Genomic DNA, 26,351 nt, shown 5'->3' with positions numbered 1-26,351 from the left:
GTCCTTTTCTTCTCTTGTGTTTCCCATTTAGAGAAGTTCCTTTAGCATTTGTTGTAGAGCAGGTTTGGTGGTGCTGAATTCTCTTAGCTTTTGCTTGTCTGTAAAGCTTTTGATTTCTCCATCGAATCTGAATGAGATCCTTGCCGGGTAGAGTAATCTTGGTTGTAGGTTATTCCCTTTCATCACTTTAAATATATGTCATGCCACTCCCTTCTGGCTTGTAGGGTTTCTGCTGAGAAATCAGCTGGTAACCTTATGGAAGTTCTCTTGTATGTTATTTGTCATTTTTCCCTTGTTGCTTTCAATAATTTTTCTTTGTCTTTAATTTTTGCCAATTTGATTACTATGTGTCTTGGTTTGTTTCTCCTTTGGTTTATCCTGTATGAGACTCTCTGTGTTTCCTGGACTTGGATGGCTATTTCCTTTCCCATGTTAGGGAAGTTTTCAATTATAATCTCTTCAAATATTTTCTTGGGTCCTTTCTCTCTCTCTTCTTCTGGGACCCGTATAATGCGAATGTTGTTGCGTTTAATGTTGTCCCAGAGGTCTCTTAGGCTGTCTTCATTTCTTTTCATTCCTTTTTCTTAATTCTGTTCTGCAGCAGTGAATTCCACCATTCTGTCTTTCAGGCCACTGATCCATTCTTCTTCCTCAGTTACTCTGCTATTGATTCCTTCTAGTGTATTTTTCGTTTCAGTTATTGTATTGTTCATCTCTGTTCTTTAATTCTTCTAGGTCTTTGTTAAACATTTCTTGCATCTTCTCGACCTTTGCCTCCATTCTTTTTCTGAGGTCCTGGATCATCTTCACTATCATTATTCTGAATTCTGTTTCTGGAAGGTTGCCTATCTCCATTTCATTTAGTTGTTTTTCTGGGGTTTTATCTTGTTCCTTCATCTGGTACATAGCCCTCTGCCTTTTCATCTTGTCTATCTTTCTGTGAATGTGGTTTTTGTTCCACAGGCTGGAGGATTGTAGTTCTTCTTGCTTCTGCTCTCTGCCCTCTGGTGGATGTGGCTATCTAAGAGGCTTGTGCAAGTTTCCTGACGGTAGGGACTGGTGGTGGGTAGAGCTGGCTGTTGCTCTGGTGGGCAGAGCTTAGTAAAACTTTTATCTGCTTGTCTGCTAATGGATGGGGCTGGTTTCCCTCCCTGTTGGTTGTTTGGCCTGAGGCGACCCAACACTGGAGACTACCCGGGCTCTTTGGCAGGGCTAATGGTGGACTCAGGGAGGGCTCACGCCAAGGAGTACTTCCCAGAACTTCTGCTGCCAATGTCCTTGTCCTTGTGGTGAGCCACAGATGCCCCCTGCCTCTGCAGGAGACCCTCCAACACTAGCAGGTAGGTCTGGATCAGTCTCCTATGGGGTCACTGCTCCTTCCCCTGGATCCCGATGCTCACACTGCTTTGTGTGTGCCCTCCAAGAGTGGAGTCTCTGTTTCCCCCAGTCCTCTCGAAGTCCTGCGATCAAATCCTGCTAGCCTTCAAAGTCTGATTCTCTAGGAATTCCTCCTCCTGTTGCCAGACCCCCAAGTTGGGAAGCCTGACGTGGGGCTCAGAACCTTTGCTTCCGTGGGTGGACTTCTGCAGTATAAGTGTTCTCCAGTTTGTGAGTCACCCACCCAGCAGTTATGGGATTTGATTTTATTGTGATTGCGCCCTTCTACCGTCTCACTGTGGCTTCTCCTTTGTCTTTGGATGTAGGGTATCTTTTTTGGTGAGTTCCAGTGTCTTCCTGTCAATGATTGTTCAGCAGTTAGTTATGATTCCAGTGATCTCACAAGAGGGAATGAGAGCACGTCCTTCTGCTCCACCATCTTGAACCATAGATCAGTTTCTTGTTTTAACTACTAATTGCCTCACATTCATTTGGCTGGATTTTTTTTTTTTCTGACAAGTTCTAGGTAGTAATTTATAAATGTACTACTTTCACTTTACGGCAAGAAATCTGACAGCTGGAGATTAACTAAACTGGGAACCTGAGGCTTGTATGTTCCTTTATCAGTGTGACTCTGAGAACTGACACCTGCTGGTTCTTTGAAATAGTGCTTTGTCTGATGAAGCTTACCATAAATGTTGTCTCTGTAGGCGATTTACTGAAACAGGAAGTCTTCATGCAGTGGATTTTATGGGTAGCTTCACATCTAAGACTGCTGCTTCAGAAGGGCTGAGTTTGGATGTAAAGCTCCCAAAACTACTATGTAATGCAGTTTCTTTTACATTAACAATAAAAGAACCCATAGCCAGGAAGTGACCTTGGGAAGCATTGTGGATTTTGTACAGCAACTAAAAGCTTTGATTGCTTGGGATTATGCCACCTCATCAATGGTATTTTTCTGTTCAGTAAACTGCCTTTCTCACAATTATTGATATATCATTCATATATATATATATATATATGTATATATATATATATATATATAATTTTTTGTAAGATGAAGCAGTCATTCATTTTAAATGGGCAGGATTGTAACCTTCTATCTTTGTAATTAAATTCTTCCAGAGCAAAATTTTTGTGTATCACTGAGAATAGTGGCTTAGTGTTTGTCTAGCCTTCTACCTGGCTGTGTTTTGTATTGACCTCTTAGTCTTCTCTTTTTTTTGGCCACACCGCATGGCTTGTGGGATCTTAGTTCACTGACCAGGGATTGAACCCAGGCCACGACAGTGAAAGCGTGGAGTCCTAACCACTGGACCGCCAGGGAATTCCCCTGACCTCTTCAGTCTTAATGATGCCCCCTGGCAAAGGAATTCATTTGAATGATGCATAGCTCAGGAGAATTATCTAGTCACCTCCAGGGCCTCTTAGGAATAAGGATAATTGCTTTTTAAGAGGATGACATGTGTTCAGCTTGTTTTGAAATAAGCGGAGAAAGTAAGCAAACAAAAGCAAGCTAGCATTTTGTAATGTATTAGCTATCGTGTTTGGTGTTACATAAGCTGCGTCATTATGCTTCTGTGTTTATATTCTTTTATACAGGTACAAAATTGAAGCTGAGAGGCATTTCATAATTTCTCTGCTGCTTTTAGGTTTAGTGAGAACTTGGAGGAAGGCATCATGGTAGAGTGAAACGATCGTTGCCTACTCTCCTGGTTTTCTTTCTGTTCTCCTCTAATTAAGAGCATCAACTTTAACCCTTCTATTTTCCTTTTCCCTCATGTTTATATGTAATCCAAAGGTTGTTAGTTTTTTCTTCTAAATGCCTTGATTATAAATCCTATTTTTTAAAGTTATCTTCCAGGAATTATTGCATCATACCTGCCATGATAATAGAAGTCATAAAAATTAGGTTTATATAGGACATTGCAGTTTACAAAGTACTTTCACATATTCTAACTCATGTAATCCTCATAACCACACTGAAGTGGTAGGTGTTATTCTTTAAATGTTCTACTATAAAAGCTTCCTGTTCATTTTCTTCATAGGTATTCTTGTCTCTTTTATTTTATACATTGGGACCAGATTAATTTTTTTTTTTTTTTTGCGGTATGCGGGCCTCCCACTGTTGTGGCCTCTCCCGTTGCAGAGCACAGGCTCCGAATGCACAGGCTCAGCGACCATGGCTCACGGGCCCAGCCGCTCCGCGGCATGTGGGATCCTCCCAGACTGGGGCACGAACCTGTGTCCCCTGCATCGGCAGGCGGACTCTCTACCACTGCGCCACCAGGGAAGCCCCCAGATTAATATTTTTAAAATACAACTTTCACCTCTATACGTTTCCTCTTAGCACAAATATCTTTGGTGATTTCACAAGCTGAATAATGAAGTCAAAACTCCTGTATTCACATTTAGGATTATCCATAATCTGATTCTAAACTAAATTTTTTTTTAATTGCCCTAAAACTTTCTCAGAAGAACCTTCTCTGTATATCAAGTCAATTTGGTTCACTTCAGCAAGCACTGTTACCTACTATATATCAGATACTATGTTGGTCGTTAGGGATAAAAAGATGAGTGGAACATTCTTGTCCTTAGGAAATTCACTGCCTAGTGGAGGTAAAAAGATGCATGAATAACTAATTATAATATATGTGTAAGTTGATGAAACTGAGTGCTGCCTCAGTTTTATTTTATTTTATTTTTTTTAATTAATTAATTTATTATTTTTGACTGTATTGGGTTTTCGTTTCTGCACGTGAGCTTTCTCTAGTTGCAGTGAGCGGGGGCAACTCTTCATTGTGGTGCACGGGCTTCTCAGTAGTTGTGACACGTGGGCTCAGTAGTTGTGGCTTGTGGGCTCTAGAGCGCAGGCTCAGTAGTTGTGGTGCATGGGCTTAGTTGCTCCGTGGCATGTGGGATCTTCCTGGCCCAGGGCTCAAACCTGTGTTCCCTGCATTGGCAGGTGGATTCTTAACCACAGCACCACCAGGGGATGTCCACTGCCTCAGTTTTATAATGTATATTTAGAAAAGGGATTTTTTTTTTTTTTTTTTTTTTTTTTTGTGGTATGCGGGCCTCTCACTGCTGTGGCCTCTCCCGTTGTGGAGCACAGGCTCCGGATGCACAGGCCCAGCGGCCATGGCTTACGGGCCCAGCAGCTCCACAGCATGTGGGATCTTCCCGGACCGGGGCATGAACCCGTGTTTCCTGCATTGGCAGGCGGACTCTCAACCACTGCACCACCAGGGAAGCCCTAGAAAAGGGATTTTTTTTTAAAGGCATAAAAACCACCAGGAACCAAAAAAGAGAGAGAGAGAGAGAGAGAAGATAAAAACAGGTGAGAAATTTTAACAAAATTCTGGAAGCTGGAAAGCAGTTAAGTGGTAACTAATTTAGCAGTCCAGAGAAAGCGGAATGATTTAACGGGTAGGCCAGTTTGTAACGTAGAATACACCAGATATCAATAAGTTCAAGAATTTGAGACAGTAGGAATTTCAAAAAGTTGGGATGCAGAAGACGCTAAAAACAGGAAGATTAGTTGCAAGTATATACATATATATATATATGGAGCAGTTGCATCGCTAAATTCCCTCCTTCCCTGGCATCGCCTGGCAGCTACTCTTTCCCACCTTCACAGGAGATGTAAAGGTCACACTGTTGAAGGTAAACTGAGCTGTGAAAACTGGGCTGCCCAGCTGAACACAGGGAAAATGAGGAAAAGGTTCCCCTCTGATTGGTGAGGCCTCCTAGACTCTGGAATAAGCAGATCCATAAGTGCCTGGGATTTCTTTGAACTCTTGTTTGGTTGGTTGTTTGGTCTTCCTCCAAAAGAAAACTATGCAGGATTTCTTTCTTTGTTTTTTGGCTGCGTTGGGTCCTTGTTGCTGTGTGTGGGCCTTCGCTGTGGTGCATGGGCCTCTCATTACAGTGGTCTCTCCGGTTGCGGAGCACAGGCTCTAGGTGCGCGGGCTTCAGCAGTTGTGGCACGTGGGCTCAGTAGTTGTGGCTCACAGGCCCAGTTGCTCCGTGGCACGTGGAATCCTCCCAGACCAGGGCTCGAACCCGTGCCCCCTGCATTGGCAGGTGCATTCTTAACCACTGAGCCACCAGGGAAGTCCCTGCACAATTTCTATAATAGAGCAAGTTTTACTATAAAAAAAAAAGGATTCCCCCAAATCTTCAAGAAAAGTGAGGATTTAGGAAAAGTATTTACTTCGGAGTAAGAAGCTGGCTTTCAACGTTATTCATACTCTGTTTGTATGGATTTTTCTGGCTTCGTTTCACACCATTCTTCCCCATATGCTTTGTGCTCCTTTCATATTGGTCCACTCATACTTTATCACATTCTCTGCATTTTCTATCATTTCTCCACCTTAATGTTCAAATTAGTATTTTTATAAGAAATGCTCTTTATCCTTTCCTGTTCGTCCTCAGAGGCTCACCTCAAGTGCCATTTGTGCCCAGATGCTTTACCCTCCCTCATCTAAGTCATCTACTGACTTTTTCATATTTCTTTTTTTTTAACACTTATCACTTTATGTGATTTATTTATCAAACTTTGAGGCACCATGTTCAAGGTCTTGTGTGAGGATCTAGAATGCAGTCTCTGAAGGGTGAGAAGTGAGTGTTGCTCATCTTAGGTGTCTGATATTTGCATATGAGGGGTATTAAATACTCAAATACTTTCCCTTACCTCTGGTGTCTTATTTTTCTGGTTAATCTTTTATACCTCTTTACAAAGGAGGTATAGTTATTCTAAATCAGAGATCTGATCATGTCACTACCCTACTCAGAAACCTTTCATTTTAAGCTTTAAGATGGCATTGAAGACTTTCCTAATGTGGGCTCACCCTTACTTTTCTAGTTTCTTTTGCTCCCCTAACCACTCCTTGCCCATCCCTACCCCTTCCTGATCTTCATGGTGCAACTTATGGTCCATCTACCCCAAGACCATTGCCCATTCTCTTCCTAAACCATCTGTTTTCTCATTTTTATTGTTTTGCTCATACAGTTTCTTCTCCCTGAGATGTCTTTTTCTCCCTTCTTCAACTGTTAAAATTCTACTCATTTTTTCACACCCTGTGGGGAGGTGGTGGGAGAAAGAAAGAAAAGTACATCCTTTCTGAGACTCCTGTGATTGCCTTCTCTCTTTTCTTGCTCACAGATCAGAATCCAGATTGATTACTAGGCTTACACTGATACCACCATCTCAATTCACTTTAAAAGTTGTAATCTATTTGAATTAAAGATCTGTTACTTTAAGCATATACTTCAAAAATTAATTTAATTCTTTAACAGTGAAGTCATATTGTAGTCTAAATGAGTAAGGGGTGAATTTCGGTGCCCCTACTTCCCTACCCCCCAGTAATTCTTACTGCTAAAACTCGGGGGGGTGTCCAATTCGGAAAGACATCCCCCTCCCCAAACACATTTACAGTTTTAAACTTGACCGTTTTCCTCTAAGCAGTAATAAGTTTTTAGGGTCAGCCCTTTGCTAAAATAAGTTTTAGATCACAATAACAGTGCTTATACAGTGCCCGGAAGGGCTTTCCTGAAAAATCTTTATGCAGCATCCTGTTTCGCGTGGAAGAAGTCTGTGGCCAAGCTGGAGTTTTAATCTGCCTGGGAGCTGGCTGTTACTACCTCATCTTATCCTCTCTCGGTTGTTGGTATCCTTTTCACAATTTCATCAAACATATTTTTTAAAATGATTTTGGTGGGAACATTAATCAGAAACACAAATTAACTTTTAGAACGTAATGCAATTAATATAGAGAGGAAAAAAATGGCTATTTTCTACTTTTTCTCCTTTAAAAAAGAAGTTATTCATCTTTATGATGTCTTAGGTGTTTGTCTGGCAATCTGTGAATCCTCTCTATTAATGTTGTTTGCAGACAAAAGTTATTCCTAAATTAGTGTACTCTTCTTCACATAAAAGTACTGGGAAAACTGATAACAGTATTAAAAGTATAATGGTGTAATTTTAACTGTATTAAAAGTATAATGGCCATCTATTGTCTAGAGCTTGTTAAAAATAACCAATATTGCAAGCAGCCTTTTGTTCCCAAAATGCAGGGTTTGTTTTTTTTTCATTATCAAAACAACCTATATTATATGAAAATTAGAAACAGTCATTTTTTTTTTTGCGGTACGTGGGCCTCTCACTGTTGTGGCCTCTCCCGTTGCAGAGCACAGGCTCCGCATGCGCAGGCCCAGTGGCCATGGCTCATGGGCCCAGCCACTCCGCAGCATGTGGGATCCTCCTGGACCAGGGCACGAACCCATGTCCCCTGCATCGGCAGGCGGACGCCCAACCACTGCGCCACCAGGGAAGCCCAGAAACAGTCATTTAATACCTTAATGTACATCTTTCTGTATACTTTTCCATGCATATATATTCAGCTATGTACATATGTATATGTACGTTTATGTGTATATATAACCTTTACCTCCATGTATTATTTAAAAAGTAGTCATACTATATGTACTTATAACTTTTAATCAGTCAAGGTTTTGAATGTCTGAGATGTGCAGAACATGGTCTTAAGCACCATAGGGCATTGATAGATCCATTAAATAAAATCGCTACTCTCAAGATATTTATAGTCCAGCTGAATAAGATAGGACAAATATATAAGAAGCAATGTGAAGTCCAGTGCAGTGGCTGAGCTAAATGGTCTATACTAAGCACTCACAAGGAATTAAAATTAGCCTTCAAGGACCAATGGAGTTGAAGAGGTAAAGGTAGCTAAGTACCCAGCATGTAGTGTGGGCTTACTAACTGATGGTTGTTGCTCTTATACTCACCCCAAGTTCTGACTCTAGATGTCTAGTACAGAGGAATATTGATTCCATTTCTATAAGTAGAGAAGTTCAGAGGAAAAAGGTTACAACTGCAGGAAGAACTTTGAGTTAAGTGTTGTCTGGGTGGAGAGCTATTTCTGCATATAGGTGAAGATGTAGAGCTTGAGTTCTGGTGAAGAGTCAAAACAGCTTTGAGAATCATCTACTTAGAGACAGTAGATGAGTTTTCCAGAAGGAGCAGGCCAATAACTGGTTTTATTTCACACTGTCCTTTATGCCAACTAAAGTTGATACTAAATACCATGACAAAAAATAAAAAAACCTTACTTGTCAGTGAGTTAGAAAAATGAGGGTTTGTGTTTTTTGTGCCAAGAGTTAAAATCTCTCTATCTTTGTAATTCTGGCATTTCTTCTTCTTGGGTTGCCTCATAGCTCTATAGTTGGGAAATATTAAATAACAAAATGTGTGTGTGACAGACAAAGAGATTTGTTTTCTTTCTTTTTTAAAAAAATATTTATTTATTTATTTGGCTGCACCAGGTCTTAGTTGTGGCATGTGGGATCTTTGTTGCCACAAGTGGGCTCTTAGTTGTGGCATGCAGACTTCCTAGTTGAGGTATGCATGCAGGATCAATTTCTCTGACCAGGGATGGAACCCTGGCTCCCTGCATTGGGAGCCTGGAGTCTTAACTACTGGGCCACCAGGGAAGTCCCCGAGATTTGTTTTCCTTAAAATAAAAGATTCTCATGTCTAACTTAAAATTTCAAATTCTCAAGCTGTTTTTGTTCTTGTCTTGCTGGGTCTCATTATCTCTGTTTGGCTTTTCACTTACAAATCTTGTTTCATATATGTGAACAGCGTTGGGAATGTGACCTTTCTCATGACCCTGTAAGCTAAGATTTTGCTTTGCATTTCCCAGAATAAATGTCACTAAAACATATACATTCTGCTTTTCCCCTAGGTAAAAATCTCTACACCAATGAATATGTAGCTATCAAACTGGTGAGTAGAATCTATATTTGTGGTAATTATGTTTTAGTGCTCTCACCCTTCACATATCTTTTTACAGGAAATAATTGTAAGCATTCACAAAAATACTAATGTTATTTTTCCTTGCATATGATCCCACATAGTCATTTCCTTCAAATATATATAGTGTTACAGTGATGAATCACTGTATACTGTAAAACACTATATAGTTAGAGGATGCTAACTATAGTGTTAGCAATGATAAATCAAAAAAAGTTAATAAAACATAGCTGGAAGGAAAAGAAAAACCTATTAACTGCTGTAAACTTTGTACCTTTCACAGTGCTATTTTTTTAATCATATTCTTATTCTTGAATATGACTGATCCATTTTTTAAATGTAAGGTATTTATTAATATACTTCCGAATGTGATCATCTAATCATTGCCTTAAAAAGCTGTCAAACGTGAAAAACACATTATGTGGTCAGATTTGAAGCAAAGAGTTCAATTAGTTTTGTCAGTGCTAATCTTATGAATAACTAACCTGGTCATTGAAAGTAACATCCTGTTAAAAAAGAATAATTCTATTATTTTTAAGGATTAATAGTTTTAGAAGAAACAGTTCTTTATCTTATATTTAAGGTTGATGAAAAACCATTTCTAGCCATATTAAATGCTTCATATAACTAGTTTCTATAAAACTGTATAAATATTGTCCTCCTAATAAATCCTAGTGCATTTCCCAGGCTCTGAAGATAGTTTTGGGCTTTATTAGTTGGAAGGCAGAGGCGTTAATAGTTGAAGGAAGTATCTTGTGGTAATTGCTGTTCTTTTCTAATGAATTGCCCCTACCACATCCACACCTGCTCTGTGGTCGGTCCTTTCCTCTCATTAAGCTTGTCTGTGGAGGAGTTAGAGTTGTCCTGTGAAGAACTGACAGACATCAGATTAGTTTCTCTACAAAGAGGTGGACAGGGAGCAGGTCTTAGAGCAGGTAGCTAGCTCCTTGGGAACCAAGTGTTTTGTTTGTTGACTTGGAAGTTTTGTTGGAGAAATGGGAGCAGGAAGAGAGGCAATGCATGTAACAATGCAGACCAAATATTTTTCTCAGCTTGAATGTCAAAGAATTAACTGTATATTTTTATTTATGGGAATTTGATTATTCTGTGAAAGTGTTATCTAGTTCATCTCTCTTTTACTTTTTCTGTTTTATTGTTTTGGTAAATTGGAATAATTTTGATTCTTTGGGACTAGTAATAGGGAGAAGCAGCCCCTAAAACACTTTAAAATGTTGCCTCAATACTGTATATTTGTAATTGTCCCCTTATTTATCAAGCCTTCTTCTGAGGCTTTCTGTTAGGGGCAACTCATTCTATCTAGATTTCTCTTTCCAGGTTCATACTAGTCGACCTGTTTAGATAAGGTTGCATAACATTATTGACATGACTGACCATTGCATTTCACTTACATTTTATTAAAGTTTTATTCTTTGTATGGCCAAGAGTTAAAGGTAGATAGACTTCATGTCATCTAGTATGGTGTGCCTCAGTACCTCATTTCTCTTTCAAATAAACCTTAAATAAAGGCTTTTTAGAGGATGACAATCTTGTCTATGGGCCTCCTCTCTTGCTGTGGGGCCGTATTCTCTGTGGGAGATATGATGGCAGTAATTGAGCTCTTTTCACTGTAACAGCAAAATTTGCCTTAAGCATTACAGTCCTACAAGATAGCCGTCTGCTGTCAGTTTAGGATTTCAGGCAGGTATGTGTGTTCCAGAATAACCATGATTCTGGCAAATAGCCAGCCCTCTATGAAAATGTAATCAGCATCTGGCACAGAAATATAAGGAAGCCCTTGCTGGTAGTGTTTCAGTTCTACTTTGTTTGGATCTTCATTGTGGGCTCTTGTTTCTTGGATTTCTAGGAACATTTTTTAAAAAATCAGATACAGTGTAAACAAACTAGTGTGATGAACCCCTCCTTTACCCCTATCACCGAGGTTTCTGGGGTTCTTTTTTTTTTTTTTTTTTTTTTTTTTTTTGCGGTACGCGGGCCTCTCACTGTTGTGGCCTCTCCCATTGTGGGGCACAGGCTCTGGACGCACACGCTCAGCGGCCATGGCTCACCGGCCCAGCCGCTCCGCGGCATGTGGGATCCTCCCAGACCGGGGCACAAACCCGTGTCCCGTGCATCGGCAGGTGGATTCTCAACCACTGCGCCACCAGGGAAGCCCCTGGGGTTCTTTTTAACAGAGGTTTTCTAACAGTTGTTTAAAAAGTTTTCTCTCCATGCTGCTAATCCTACTGCCTTTTACAATCTTATAGATTGTTTGCAGTGTCCTTTATTCATAGTGCTTTCAGAAGAGCACTTGAAGCTCCAGGTGGTTGAGCAGGCTACGACTACGTGCTGAAGGGGTTGGCTGAAGGATGTAAGTCCTTCCGTCTGTGATAAAAAGCCCCTCATGTCTGAATATATGTGATGTGTACACCCACTTTTAGCCCTATAACTCTAAAGAGATATTGCTTTTTTTAATCTGTTAACTTATTTACCCAAGATCAGATTGAATATTTCCTATTAATGTTTCCAGTATGAAGTTTGAAGGTATTAGTTTGAAGAAGGATCTGTGTTTTTTAAAATTCATTGACTCTTGTGGTTTGTCAGAATTCAAGACTGTTTCTCCAGAAAGAACACTCCTCTTTCTAGTGTTTAGATCAACCTCTGGTTCCATATCAATTTGTCATCACTGTCTCTCTTGGTTTCTTGTGAATTATTAATGATTTTGCTAAAAGACAAATTCTGAAATTGGCTGCTTTGATGGTGATATATTAGAAGATCTAAAACCTGAATGGAGACTCTGTAGCTGAAGAGATAAATGAATAAGGAAGTGACTCTACAGTATAGTCTTAAATAAATTTTTTTGGAATACAAGAATCTTGAGAAACTTGAAGGCCAACTCTGATGCTTGCTGATTTTGCAATCAGAGAAGGGTATGAGTTCTTTCATAGAGCTCCTTAGGGCTTTGAAGTATTCTAGCCTACCTGAATTGATTTAGATAAAACCTTCCTAGAAGCAAAGGTGTAGACTAGATAACTTCAAGGAAAGTTCTGAATTCTGTGAGTTTTGGATTCTATATTTTAAGAAAAATGCAGAAAACTTCAAGTGGGTTCAGGAAGAGCCTTCAGGGGTGATCAAATAACTAAAAAATGGGACCACAGAAAAGGTTAAAAAAATTGAAGTTACTTTGCCTGAATAAAGGAAGTTTAAGAAATGACTGAATAGCTTTGTTATTTGAAGATGGCTGTTATAGTATTCACAGGTTATTCGGGAGCTGTTTTGTCTTTGTTATTGAGAATATAAGAGAAATAGGCTAAACTTTCAGTAAGGGAGATTGCAGTTACATATAAAGACCTTCTAAACCATGAAACTTGTTAAACACCAGCATGAATTAATAAGGGAAGCTGTGGAACTCTCCTTCCTTTGAGCCTATATTAAAAATAGGACAAGTAACAGTTCAATGGGGAGAGGACAGTTTTTTTCAACAAATGGTGTTGGGAAAACTGGAGATCCACATGCAGTGAAGTGAGACCTTTTACATCATACACAAAAATTAACTCAAAATGGGTCAAAGGCCTAAACATAAGAGCCAAAACTATAAATATCTTAGAAGAAAACTTAGGGGAAAATCTTCATAACGTTAGATTTGGCAGTGATTTCTTGGATATAACACAAAAAAGCACAGTAAGAAAAGATAGATAGGTTGGACTTTATCAAAAACTTTTGTGCATCAGAGGACTCTGAACAGAGTGAAAAGATAACCCATGGAATGGGGGAAAATATTTGAAAATCATATATCTGATAAGGAATTGAGTCTCAAATTTACCATTTTAACCATTTTTAGTTGTACAGTTCAGTGGCATTAAGTACATTCACATTGGTGTGCACCCATCACTATCCTCCATCTCTAGAACTTTTTTTTCACCTCCCTCAACTAAAATTCTGTACTCATTAAACACCAACAGCATTCCCCTCTCCCCCCAACTCCTGGCAACCACCATTCAACTTTCTGTCTATGAATTTGACTATTGTAGGTACCTAATATAAGTAGAATCATGCAGTGTTTGTCCTTTTGGGTCTGGCTTGTTTCACTTAACATACCATCCCCGAGGTTCATACATTTTGTAGCATGTGTCAGAATGTCCTTCCTTTTTATGGCTAAATAATATGCCATCACACGTATAGAACAAAATGTAACCACATTTTATTTATCCATCCATTTGTTGATAGATACTTGGGTCGCTTTCACCTTTTGACTATTGCGAATTATAGTGCAACAAATATGGGTCTACATATATCATTTTGAGTCTGAGTTTTCAGTTCTTTTTTTTTTTTTTTTTTTTTTTTTTGAGGTTGTTGGGGCCTCTCCCTTTGCGGAGTACAGGCTCCGGACGCTCAGGCTCAGCGGCCATGGCTCACGGGCCCAGCCGCTCCACGGCATGTGGGATCTTCCCGGACCGGGGCACGAACCCGTGTCCCCTGCATCTGCAGGCGGACTCTCAACCACTGCGCCACCAGGGAAGCCCGAGTTTTCAGTTCTTTTAGGTGTATATCCAGAAGTGGAATTGCTGGATCATGTGGTACTTTTATATTTAATTTTTTGAGAAATTGCTGTACTGTCTTCCACAGTAGCTGCACTATTTTACATTCCCAGCAGCAGTGCACAAGGGTTCCAATTTTTCCACATCCTTACCAACACTTGCTATTTTCTGTGTTTTTGATATTAGCCATCCTAATGGATATACAGATGTATCTTTCAGGGTAATGTTTGATTTTCTTGTTAACTAGTTGCCTGATATACTGTCAATTCAGAATGATTAGCCAGCCAATTCTTGAAGTTTGGTAGAGAGCAAAGTGTGGTTGTATGGCTGCTTTATCTTTGGGATCTTTAGAAAACTCTATTTTTAAAAACTTGAACACTGTATTAATTAAAGTTACAAGTTACATATCTTAGTTGCATTTACAGTCTTTAATTCTCTAAAGTGTAAAAATAAATATACATAACACTGTTCCTACAGCTTTATTCGTAATATTGAAAACTGAAAGCAGTTCACATGTCCCAAAGTTAAGGTTTGTGTGTATGTACACACACACACGCACACACACACAATAATATATAGTTTTACTTACTGTTATGGAATGATGTCATCATCACATGTTGAATTTAAAGACATAGAACACCAAATATAGTATGCTCTCATTTATTTAAAATACGTTTTTGAGTCTATATTATATATAAATATATGTATAAATCAATATTTGGAAGAACATTCACCAAAATGTTAATAGTGCTTTTCTTTTAAATGATGGGATCTCAGATTATTTTTACTTTCTTTCTAATTTTTGTGTATATGAAATATTTTTCCTGAGCATATATCATTTTTCTATAAATAATAAAACCATTTGCTACCCGAAATTCATAATAAAACAAGAAGGAAATACTTGCTGGTATTTAATTAAAAGATTTGGCACCTGGTTTCCTAGGAGAATATATTTCAGAAAAATACTTCATGGTGAGAGAGCTATCCTTGAGTGATGTCTCATACAGAGTATTTTTTTTAAATATCCATGGCAGGGATTGTATATAATTCAGCTTCATCTTCCCCTAGATGTGCTTTCAAAGAGAAATTGTGGTAAGAAAATGCTATTACATATGAATATCATCTCTAAAATATTAAGTGGTCTTAGCCCTGGTTTACTCTGAAAACCTAGGAATGAAAAATCTGTCTAAATCTGATCACAATTTCTCTTCTTGGGTTTCAGGAACCAATAAAATCACGTGCTCCACAGCTTCATTTAGAGTACAGGTTTTATAAACAGCTCGGCAGTGCAGGTAAGTCAATGTTTCCTCCATTTATTCAGCATATAGCTTAGCTGGAAGCCCTAACATATGTAAATTTTCTTGTCTACCCTTTTTGCCAGGCCACGTATCTCCCCTACTTGCTGGATAGGTAAATACACATAGTCAACTAAAAAGCTACTTACTCTCTGGCATCTAGAAGGGCAGTTGAGTTGATTGGGGGTCTATGCTACCATGCCTGTCCACAAACCAACCTGTGAATGCTTTCATCCACCTGAAATACACATGGTATGGTTTTTGCTTTTTGGTAGTTTTTTCATTCTCTTTTCATTCCTTTGTGTATACAGAAAGAAAGGAGGAGGTGTTGGTAATTTTCAAGATGTTTTTACCACATTGAGACTTTATATCCATTTTAAAGGCATACTATTAAAATACATCTTCTGAAATACCTTAACACTGTCACTTTATTGTTCTCATTAATTTGGAAGGCCTATGTATATGATTGTAATAACCTATGACCTCTGAGGATTTTTTAAAAATTAAGTTTATAATTTTTAAAAACATTCCTGTTTTTTTTACCAAAAAGGTCAAATTTCTGAAATATCTTACTGGCTTGCAGAAAAATATATTGACTGCACAAATGTTACCAACCCTAAGGAGGTTGAACCCATAGGATTCCTATTGCAGAAGATGAAACCCTTCAGTGCTAGTTTAATTATTTGACATTAATAGACATTCCTCTGCTTTATGCTTCTTCAATGTGACAGTTTTTTGTGAATGACTGAAACATAGTTTCTATTTCAAGTACCATTATTGAAGGTACTGTTGAAGGAATTTGAGTTTCACTTCCTAAAATATATACAATTATATAAGAGCCACTGGGTGTTATTCAAGTCATCTTATACCCTGACCATGGCAGTAATCAGCCATAGTCATAACCTTGGGAGGCCAGGATGAGCATTTGTCTTTCATTGAACCTGACATGAGTTCTTGCAGACAGCTCAAATGCATTCATCTCAGCTGTTATATGCTGCCCCTCCACTGCTCACCTGCAAGTCTTCTTTTAAGATACGTGTCTTCAATTCCTTCAGTTTTTTGCATTATGTGATTAACAGATACTTCACTGTCATTGCTCCACTAGGAAGCATGAAGGTACACACTCACACACTCCTGGTTTTGTGATGTTCCTCTTAAATGAGCCTCATAAAACAGCACCAGTAACTCTGGATTGGAGGCAGTGGGATTATTATCTTCCTTGATCTGGACACAATAGTTCTATTAATTTAGGTTAGCTATTTTAACAGCCATTTTACATAGTTGACTTTTATGCATCTATGGAGTTCTACTCAGTTGAAACCTTTATGTCTTTTTTACATAAGCTGCCATCAACTAAGGCTTTCTGAATTTTTCTGGTTATATAATTGATTTTGATCACCAGAACCTCCTAAGTGTCATCTTATTTTATCCCATTATTACTAAGTATTCGGATGCTTTTCAATCCTAATTCTGTTACTGATGATTACATATTGACTTTTTAAATTATAACTGCATATCCCCCCTGCCCCTTCCATAAGACTACTATAAGCTCCTTAAGAACAGGCTTGTGCCTTCTTCACCCTGGTGTCTCAAATGTATCTCAGGGCCCTACATAGTTCTTTCACATAATAGGAAGCTAGGAAGAATTCTGGTGACAGAAGGAACTTAGGAAGATTTGATAAGCATGAGTTTTAGATTTTTGCCAAGTTATTAAGAAAAATATTCCCTGGGGATGGCTAAAAAAGGGAAATTGTTTATTTATTTATTTATTTATTTATGATAGGTAAGAAGTGGATTTATTTAGAGAGATACACATTCTGTAGACAGAATGTGGTCCATCTCAAAAGGTGAGAATGGCCCTGGGAGAAACACACTCCACAGAGTGTGGGCCATCTCAGAAGGCGAGAGGCCAGGAAATTTATTTTGAAAGTAGATCAGTTGACAAAGTAGACAAGATTTCACCACGTCTCCCTATAAGTGTGAGCATGAACACTAGAGCTTCTTCCTAAGTTACAGGCAGAAGCATTTCTCTTTCTATTTTTCTAGAGTGAAGTTCCCAGCTGCAAATGTTACTCATCAGTAGTTAGTGTATGAGCAGCTAGAGCACGTATGCCCTTCTCTCTTCAGAACCAAGGTGATGTTGTGGCACTGTAAATAAACAACAACCTTTCACGCTGAAAGCACACAAACCAAAATTATGCAATCGTTGTTTTTACTCACTGGTGCTTTGTCTGTCATTATTCAGCACAGGCCGAAGATTTGCAAGATATTTGGGTATCATGACAAGGAACACTTAAAAAGAAAAAAAAGCCCATTGTGACTTAGGTTTGTTCAAGGAATTAATCAGTACTTACGAAATAAATGGATGAAATTTGGGGGGAGAAATGAGTGATTATGAATTTAAAGGACACTGGTATAGCTATTGTGACCAGAGCTTGAGACTTTAAATTCCTAAAATAAGAACATCTTTGTTGGCTTGAGAATATGACCATTTTTTCCTTAAGTACAAAAGTCTTATTCATTACCTTGCTTTTTGACCCCTACATTGCCCTGACTGTATGATCTGGAAATTCATACCAGTTCTCTACTCATGTGTAGATAGAACAAAACTGGTAGTACTGGATGATTGTGAACATGGTTTAAGGTGGAGCTCTTCCTGATTGTCCCTCCTTTTCCTTGTTGGATCTCTAACTTCTTCCCTTCTATACCGTCATGTTCTCTAGTGAACAGTCACACTTCAAGGTTTCTTTGCTGATTGTGACTTTGCCATCAAGAATTTCAAGACCTGGTTATTTACTATGAAGGTTATCTCTAAGATAATCAGGGAAGAAAGAGGGCCTTGAGAGTCTTGAAACTGAGAATGAGGATTTTGGTCTTCCTAAAAGCTATCATTTTTTTTCCTTTTTTCATTTATTGTAGAAACCAAATTATGAAAAATTAAAGGATATTTTGAAAGGAGACGGTGGTCCATGTTCTTATCACCCTAACTCAGCCACATTTTATTTGAATATTTCTCTTTTTCATATGCAGACATATTTCATAGTTAATCTCAGTTTACATGCAATTGCATGTCTTCATTCACTGAACATTGTAACATTTGTCTTGATGCTGCATTAGATACATGTTTCTAATCATTGTATAATATCCTGTCAGCTTTGTAGACCATAATTTAGGCATGCATTTTGTGCTGTCAGACTTTTAGCTTGTTTTTATTTGAAGAAAGCATTTCTCCTATTGATTTCTGATACCAGAGTATATAACTCAAACTTTTCTTTCATATGTCCTGCCATTTACTCCGCATATGATACGATGGTGATTTTCAAATGTTTAAAGATCTATTAAATGATAGATTAAGTTTATTCCAAAGGATTCCAGAACAAAAATTATAGAAAGAAATTTCAGTAAGATAAGTTTGACTTTGTATAACAATTAAAACAGTGTGAAAGTAATCTAAATGTCATCAATATGGGTCTGGGTAAATAAATGGTGATATATTTATACCACGGAATTAGCTATTAAAAAGAAAGCAGAGCCCTGTGTACTAACATGGAAAGATGCCCCAATATATTTTTTAAGTAAAAAGTTTTGCAAAACAGTATAGCATGATTATATTTCTGTAATACAAGAAAAACGTATATAATACAGATATGTCCGCATGAGCACAGAAAATATCTGAATGGATATATTGAAAAGTTAATGATTATCTTTGAAGAGAATGATTAGAAATGATTTTTCACTGTACAAAGGGCTTTGGCACTGAGCGCAGTTATACTTTTCTTTTCAGGGGTAACTTTGTATAGGTTGTTCTGAGTACACAAGATTAGAAATAAGGGACTTAAAGATTGACTCTGGGTTCCCTGGGGCTGGCTTGCCCTCCTGGTAGCTTCAGTATTTGTTTAGTACAATGGGCCAGCTTCACAAGAAAGAACATCATTTAATCATGGTAATTAAAGACTCTAAGCCTTGCATTCAGCAGATGAAAGCACCCAGTGAGTTTTAACCATCTTTCTTATTTTCTTATCATTTTCTTCAATGATCAGTATTGGGTTAATTGTATTATAGTCACCATGGGTAAGTCTCAAACTTATTTTCCTGTTATGGGAATGTTTTTAGGTTTCCCTGTGCTCTGAGTGTCCTTTTACTTAGGAGAGTATATACATTGTCAGTTTTTAAATTTCCCAGCCAACAAATCTTTTATCCAGCACACCTCCCACTTTTGCTTATGTCCTAACACACAGGAACAGGACATGTGGATGACAGGTTTGGGGCAGAGATAGGCAAAACCAGTGGCCTCAACAGAGAGGAGCCCTAAACATAAGAGAGGGACAGTATAAGCATGAAGGTTCCTAGCTAGATAGGGACTGGTCACATAATAGGGGGTCAGTATATGTTTGGTAGTTAACTAAAAGATGAATAAACCAGAACCAGGCATGCAGCTGAAGTGGCAGGAGAGAGAGGGAGGAAGGGAGAGGGAATGAGTCAGCAAGAGCAGGAGCAAATGAAGGAAGATGGGGGGAGGGGTGAATAGGCAAATGGCAAGAAAATAGGATTCTAGAGACAGAAATCAGAGTGCAAGTGATACAATCTGGTGGAGGCCTCTGACTTGGCCAGAAGGAGCAATAAAGTTGCCTTCTGTTACTGTTCTCAGAGTTAGCTGTTTCTTAGGAACAGTGGTTTTGAACAATAGCTTTGACATTTTTAGTAAAAGTAGTAGGGTAGGTTATGGTAAATTCCCATCACTTCACTTGGTATTTGGAAAGGCCTAATTTATAATATAAACAGATAGTACAATAATCTCTTTGCTTCTGGAGGCTTCTTAATTGTATTGAGAGATCCTAAAGGTAGTAGAGGAACTCATCGTGCTCTGGTTAAACATTTAATTCTACTTCCACCCAGCAACCTGGGAAAAATTCTCAGGGGCTCTGGGAATAAATATCATATCATAGACAATCTAAGCCTGATCTGCCATATCCTGGCTTTCCAGCAGCTATTCTAATCTGCTAATGACTATTCTGCTTTGGCTTTCTTGTAAAGGAGATGGTAATCCTCAAATTAAAGACAGCAAAAGGGAATTCCCTGGCGGTCCAGTGGTTAGGACTCCGCACTTCCACTACAGGGGGTACGGGTTCTATCCCTGGTCAGGGAACTCCCGCAAGCCTCACAAGGAGGCCAATAAATAAATAAATAAAATCTTTAAAATTAAAAAGACAATAAGATACTCACTGAAATTTCACAGTGTAACAAAGCCCAGGCAAAAATCTCATTGGAAAGAGAAAGCAAGTGAACTTAAGTGTCCACTAGGTACTTCATATGGTTATTTCATTTTTCCCATTTTGAGCACAGGGAAGTTTAGTAACTTACTTACCCAGGGTCATACAATAGGAAAACCTGAGCTAGGAATGTGTTTGTCCTGTGTTTTCGTACAGATTTCTGTCTTGTGTGTATACCGAGCAGAGGCCAGATGCCTGGCACCTTCTACCCATTATCCCTTGCCTAATTGTAATAGAATAGTGGAACATAGTTGTTAAAGTGTTAATTGATGCAAAGCCCCAGAACTTTCCCCCAGTGGAACACTAGGATTTCCTGTTTCATATGGTGCTCCCAAATTTCATGCCTTTGTTACCTCCAAAATCTTTTATAGACTTGGGTGATCTAGGTTTTGAAACAGTTCTTTCCAAAGTAAATTAATCATTTGGGTTGAATACTTGTGCCATGTGTGCAACTGAGGAGCTCAGAGCTACCCCACCCAAGCCATTTTCACCCACTGAAACCTTTATGATATGAATAAAGTATTCATATTCCGTAATACCTTTATGGGAAAAGAATCTGAAAAAGAAAGAATATATGTTTATGTATAACTGAATCACTCTGCTGTACACCTGAAACTAACACAACATTGTAAATCAACTATACACCAATACAATTTTTAAAAGAAGTATTCATACTCTGCAATTTTGAAGTTTCTGGGAAGGAGTGGTTTTATATGTCATCAAAAAAGATAGGAGGTGGGGGCTTCCCTGGTGGCGCAGTGGTTGAGAGTCCGCCTGCTGATGCAGGGGACACGGGTTCGTGCCCCGGTCCGGGAGGATCCCACATGCTGCGGAGCAGCTGGGCCCGTGAGCCATGGCCGCTGGGCCTGCACGCCTGGAGCCTGTGCTCTGCAACGGGAGAGGCCACAACAGTGAGAGGCCCGCATATCGCAAAAAAAAAAAAAAAAAGATAGGAGGTATAGGCTGGTACCAGAAAAAGAGCTTTGAATCTAGGCAACTGTTAAATTAACAGGAACATGGTTCTACTTCAACAGAGAAATAAAGCATAAATCTGAAGAAAATCATGAGAAAGTGTGAGATTGGCAAAACCGTCCTATAATGTTGTGGACTTCCTTAGGAGTAAATTATAAATAGGCTGGGCAAACACAGGAAGCAGTACACAGGAAAATAAAAAATAAGAACATCTGAAGAGATGCTGGAAAGATGGGGATTTTACTGAAAATAGAAGTGAATCATACAACAAGAGTAGTTACGAACAAGTAACATGGGTCAGCTTAGATGTTCAATAGTTAGGAGTGCTTTAAGGAATTGAGAAGAAACGTTTTCGTCTCCAGTTGGGCAGAAAGTTTTCATAACAAGAGAAGAAAGAATGAAATAGTGAACGTGGTAAAAGAAAGTGAAATCTGGATTCTTTCTTGCCACATAGAAGTTTTTCAGAAGTCTCTCTGCCAGAGGTATTACAGAGAGAGGAGACATATACCACTAAATTCAGGGAAAACCAATCTTAATTAGTATAAATGGGCAGTCTTGAAATTACATTTTGAGAACTGGAAATTTAGACACTTGCCATCTCTAATTATAGGCAGTGTGCATAAGTGGAGACAGCCAAGAATGGGAGCAAGGAGAAAAGTTTAGCCCAAGTTTTCCCACTGTTTTTCTGTGACTTACTATTAACCTTGTGCCCCTGCTATGCCTCAGTTTCCTTATTCACGTAACGGGAAACCTCTTTCTTATTGAGTTTGCAGACCTTCTAGGAATGAATGAGGTTATGTCTGTAAAGACCTTGAATCCTTAAGGAAGAAGTGCTATATAAACACAAGACAGCATTGTTTTACATTGAAACCAAAGATGTAACTTTCCTGTAGAAATGGAAATATCCTATTTACATTTCTTATAGCTTTGAAAAATATCAGAATGAAGAGATAACAGTTTCATTTTTGAAGAATTTTTGATGGATTCTCAAACAATAGTGACTTAATATTTCCCAGTCCTTTCTCTGACTTAATAGAGCAGAATTCTGCTCTGGTGAACCCATCACATCTGTGATCTTGAGGGAGATGTTTGTGCTGAATGTGGAGCTGAATGTGGTCGTGTTGAAATACAGTTATGAGCCTGCTTGGTGAGAATGGCCACTTTTGCTTCTACAACTCCACAGCCTTTCGTGCCAGTTTGGAGGGGACACTTGGCCACAGCCATCTTGTACTACCTGGAAAAGAACCCCAGGAAAAAAAAAATCCAATTGCCATACTTATTTTTGTTTTGTAAAATGGAATTGAAACCACTATGCAAGGACCAGGCCAAAGGATTCATTAATATTTGGTCCTTACCATAACTGGATTCATCTCTGAATTCTCAAAGGAAGTGGTCTTACTAGTGATGAACTACTGAAACATCACAAGTAAGGTTTATTACAGTAGTCTGTGGGAATGTTAGTGAATGTCATTGCCCCCCAAGATGAAAGATACAAATGGTTGGGCTGCCTTCTGCCTCCAGTGTAGAAGATGAGATTTCTTAGGAAGCCAGACAGTGTAAAGGAACATATAGTAAATATTTTAGGCTTGGTGGGCCACTTGTCTTTGTTGTAACTATTCAACTCGTGTTATCTATATTCAGCTCTTGTTGTCCTTGTAGCACAAACATAGCTATAAACAGTTTGTAAACAAATGAGCTATATTCCAATAAAGGTTTATTCGTGGACACTGAAATTTGAATTTTATGTAATTTTCACTTATGAAATATTCTTTAAATTTTTTTCAAATATTTAAAAATGTAGAAACCATTCTTAGTTCTCTAATCATGCAAAAGCAGGTGGGCCAGATTTGACCTAAAGGCTATAGTTTGCTGATCTCTGCTCTAGCATGGCAGCAACCAAAACTCCTTATTCTTTTTTATCACTTAGTTCAGTTTGCATAACATAAGAATTACCTCGAGACTTCCCTGGTGGTCCAGGGGTTAAGACTCCGTGCTTCCAATGCAGGGGACACGGGTTCAATCCCTGGTGGGGGAACTATCCTGCATGCCAAGTGGTGCAGCCAAAAAAAAAAAAAGGAATTACCGCAAGGAATATTTCCTTATTCCTTAGATATATTCCACCCTTTTCTAAAAAATAAATTTATTTATTTATTTATGGCTGCGTTGGGTCTTCGTTGCTGCGCATGGGCTTTCTCTAGTTGTGGCGAGCAGGGGCTACTCTCATTGTGGTGCGGGGCTTCTCTTGTTGTGGAGCACGGGCTCTAGGCGCGCGGGCTCAGTAATTGTGGTGCACGGGCTTAGTTGCTCTGCAGCATGTGGGATCTTCCCGGACCAGGACACCAACCCATGCCCCTGCATTGGCAGGAGGATTCTTAACCACTGAGCCACCAGGGAAGTCCACATTCTACCCTTGAGGCACTGTAATGAGAGAACTTACAGAGAGAGAGCCATATCCCTCATTCTGTGGACTTTTCACAGTGTAATATGCTGCTGGATTGTGAACTTCTTTTTTCCATTTATTTTATTGAAGTATAGTTGATTTACAATGTGTGTTAATTTCTGCTCTACAGCAAAGTGATTCAGTTATACATTCTTTTTCATATTCTTTTCTATTATGGTTTATTACAAGATATTGAATATAGTTCCTTGTGCTATACAGTAGGACCTTGTTGTTTATTCTGTATATTATAGTTTACATCTGCTAATCCCAAACTCCCAATCCATCCCTCTCTTACCCTCCTCCCCCTAGGCAACCACAAGTATGTTCTCTATGTGAGTCTATTTCTGTTCATAGATAAATTAATTTGTGTCATATTTTAGCTTCCACATATAATTGATATCATATGGTGTTTGTCTTTCTCTTTCTGACTTACTTTACATAGTATGATAATCTCTAGGTCCATTCATGTTGCCGCAAATGGCATTATTTCATTCTTTTTTATGGCAGGGTAATATTCCATTGTATATATGCACCACGTCTTCTTTATCCATTCATCTGTTGATGGACACTTAGGTTGTTTCCATGTCTTGGCTATTGTAAATAGTGCTGCAGTGAACATTAGGGTGCATATATCTTTTCGAATTATAGATTTCTACAGATATATGCCCAGGAGTGGGATTGCTGTATCATATGGCAACTCTCTTTTTAGTTTTTTTGAGGAACCTCCATACTGTCTTCCATAGTGGCTGCACCAGTTTACATTCCCACCAACAATGTAGGAGGGTTCCCTGGGTGTGAGCTTTTTTAAGGGTGAGAAGCGTCTTTTATTCATTATAGTATTATTTGCATATCACTTAATCCAAAGAAGAGACTCAACAAATGTCAAATTGGTGAAATCTCAGTATATAAACTCTTCCAGCAGGATTTCACTGGCAGTGAGATCCCCAAGTTAAGTGGCAGCTTCTTTCTTTTACGTGTACACTCTCCTCTTCGAGATCTCAGCCTCTTCTTTATTTGCTTATGCTAGCAATTCTTGATTAACTGTAGTAAGGAAGCAGAATAGAGATATGAATGAATAATTCAAGATATTAGAACGAAGTCCTCCAAATTTTTTCTACAGGGATTTGGTGTACAGTCAGAGACATGTATATTCACTATTACCTACAAACTTAGAGCATCCAAGAACTGCCTGGCAAAAGTTCTGGAATTTAAGCCTTTTGAAGGTAGGAATTATGTGTGGTTCTCATAAATATAATGGCTGTAGTAGTACACATCTTCATACATAAATGGCCCATCAGCAGGTAGAAAATTATTTGGACACAATCACATTGAAACAGTTGTCGTAATTTGTCCACTTATTGCTTGGCTCCACTCTCAACAGTTATAGTTCAGAAAAGATAGGACCCTAGATCTCTCACTATGCTACCTAAAAAAGAGAGTAACTTTTTTTAAAAAATATATTTATTTATTTATTTGGCTGTGCTGGGTCTTAGTTGTGGCATGTGGGATCTTCATTGCAGCATGCGTGTGGGATCTAGTTCCCTGGCCAGGACTGAACCCAGGCCCACTGCGTTGGGAGCACAGAGTCTTAACCACTGGACCACCAGAGAAGTCCCAAAAGAGAGTAACTTTAAAGAAGGAATTTACAACTATCTGTGTGCAGCTTGCCCAAAGGAAAAATTTTTTTTTCACCTAAAAAATTATTTTGTTAAGTTATGAAGAAAACTAATATCATTGAAGGTTTAGAAAAATACGTAAAAGAAAGATTTAATCTCTCTACTCACAACTACTATTCTCATGTGTACTTCCTTAGTCTTTTTTTTTTTTTTTTTGGCTGCGTTGGATCTTCATTGCTGTGGGTGGGCTTTCTCTAGTTGTGGCGAGTGGGGGCTACTCTTCGTTGTGGTGCAGGGGCTTCTCATTGCGGTGGCTTCTCTTGTTGCAGAGCACGGGCTCTAGGCACGCGGGCTTCAGTAGTCATGGCATGTGGGCTTAGTAGTTGTGGCTCGCGGGCTCAAGAGCGCAGGCTCAGTAGTTGTGGCGCACGGGCTTAGTTGCTCCGTGGCATATGGGATCTTCCGGGACCAGGCTCAAACCCATGTCCTCTGCATTGGCAGGCAGATTCTTAACCACTGCACCACCAGGGAAGTCCCCCTTAGTCTTTTTTTTTTTAATATTTATTTATTTTATTTATCTATTTTTGGCTGTGTTGGGTCTTCGTTGCTGTGCGCGGCCTTTCTCTAGTTGCGGCGAATGGTGGCTACTCTTTGTTGAGGTGCACAGGCTTCTCATTGCGGTGGCTTCTCTTGTTGCGGAGCACAGGCTCTAGGCACACAGGCTTCAGTAGCTGTGGCACGTGGGTTCAGTAGTTGTGGCTTGTGGGCTCTAGAGCACAGGCTCAGTAGTTGTGGCACATGGGCTTAGTTGCTCTGTGGCATATGGGATCTTCCTGGACCAGGGCTTGAACCCGTATCCCCTGCATTGGCAGGCGGATTCTTAACCACTGCGCCACCAGGAAAGCCCCCTTTAGTCTTTTTTTTTTTTTTTTTTTTTTTTTCTTTTTGCGGCATGCGGGCCTCTCACTGCTGTGGCCTCTCCCGTTGCGGAGCACAGGCTCCGGATGCG

At 39.1% G+C, this 26,351-nt stretch overlaps 1 protein-coding gene across 5 annotated transcripts in view; it reads left to right on the top strand.

The window, feature by feature from the left end:
* Positions 1-26,351, top strand: part of CSNK1G1 (casein kinase 1 gamma 1) — a 153,682-nt gene that overhangs the window by 66,484 nt on the left and 60,847 nt on the right. For all 5 annotated transcript variants that reach the window (XR_014015435.1, XM_081229539.1, XM_081229538.1 and 2 more), the window contains exons 3-4: positions 9,147-9,187; positions 14,972-15,041. Coding sequence is in view for 4 of the 5 variants with exons in the window: in XM_081229539.1 (XP_081085665.1) it covers positions 9,147-9,187; positions 14,972-15,041 (111 nt within the window). In the remaining variant the exon portion in view is untranslated. The remainder of the gene's footprint in view (positions 1-9,146; positions 9,188-14,971; positions 15,042-26,351) is intronic.

This window comes from Mesoplodon bidens (genome assembly GCF_964165515.1).
Source record: "Mesoplodon bidens genome assembly, chromosome: 3".
In the NCBI taxonomy this organism is placed as follows: Eukaryota; Metazoa; Chordata; class Mammalia; order Artiodactyla; family Ziphiidae; genus Mesoplodon; species Mesoplodon bidens.
This window is presented reverse-complemented; position numbering and strand designations above follow the sequence as displayed.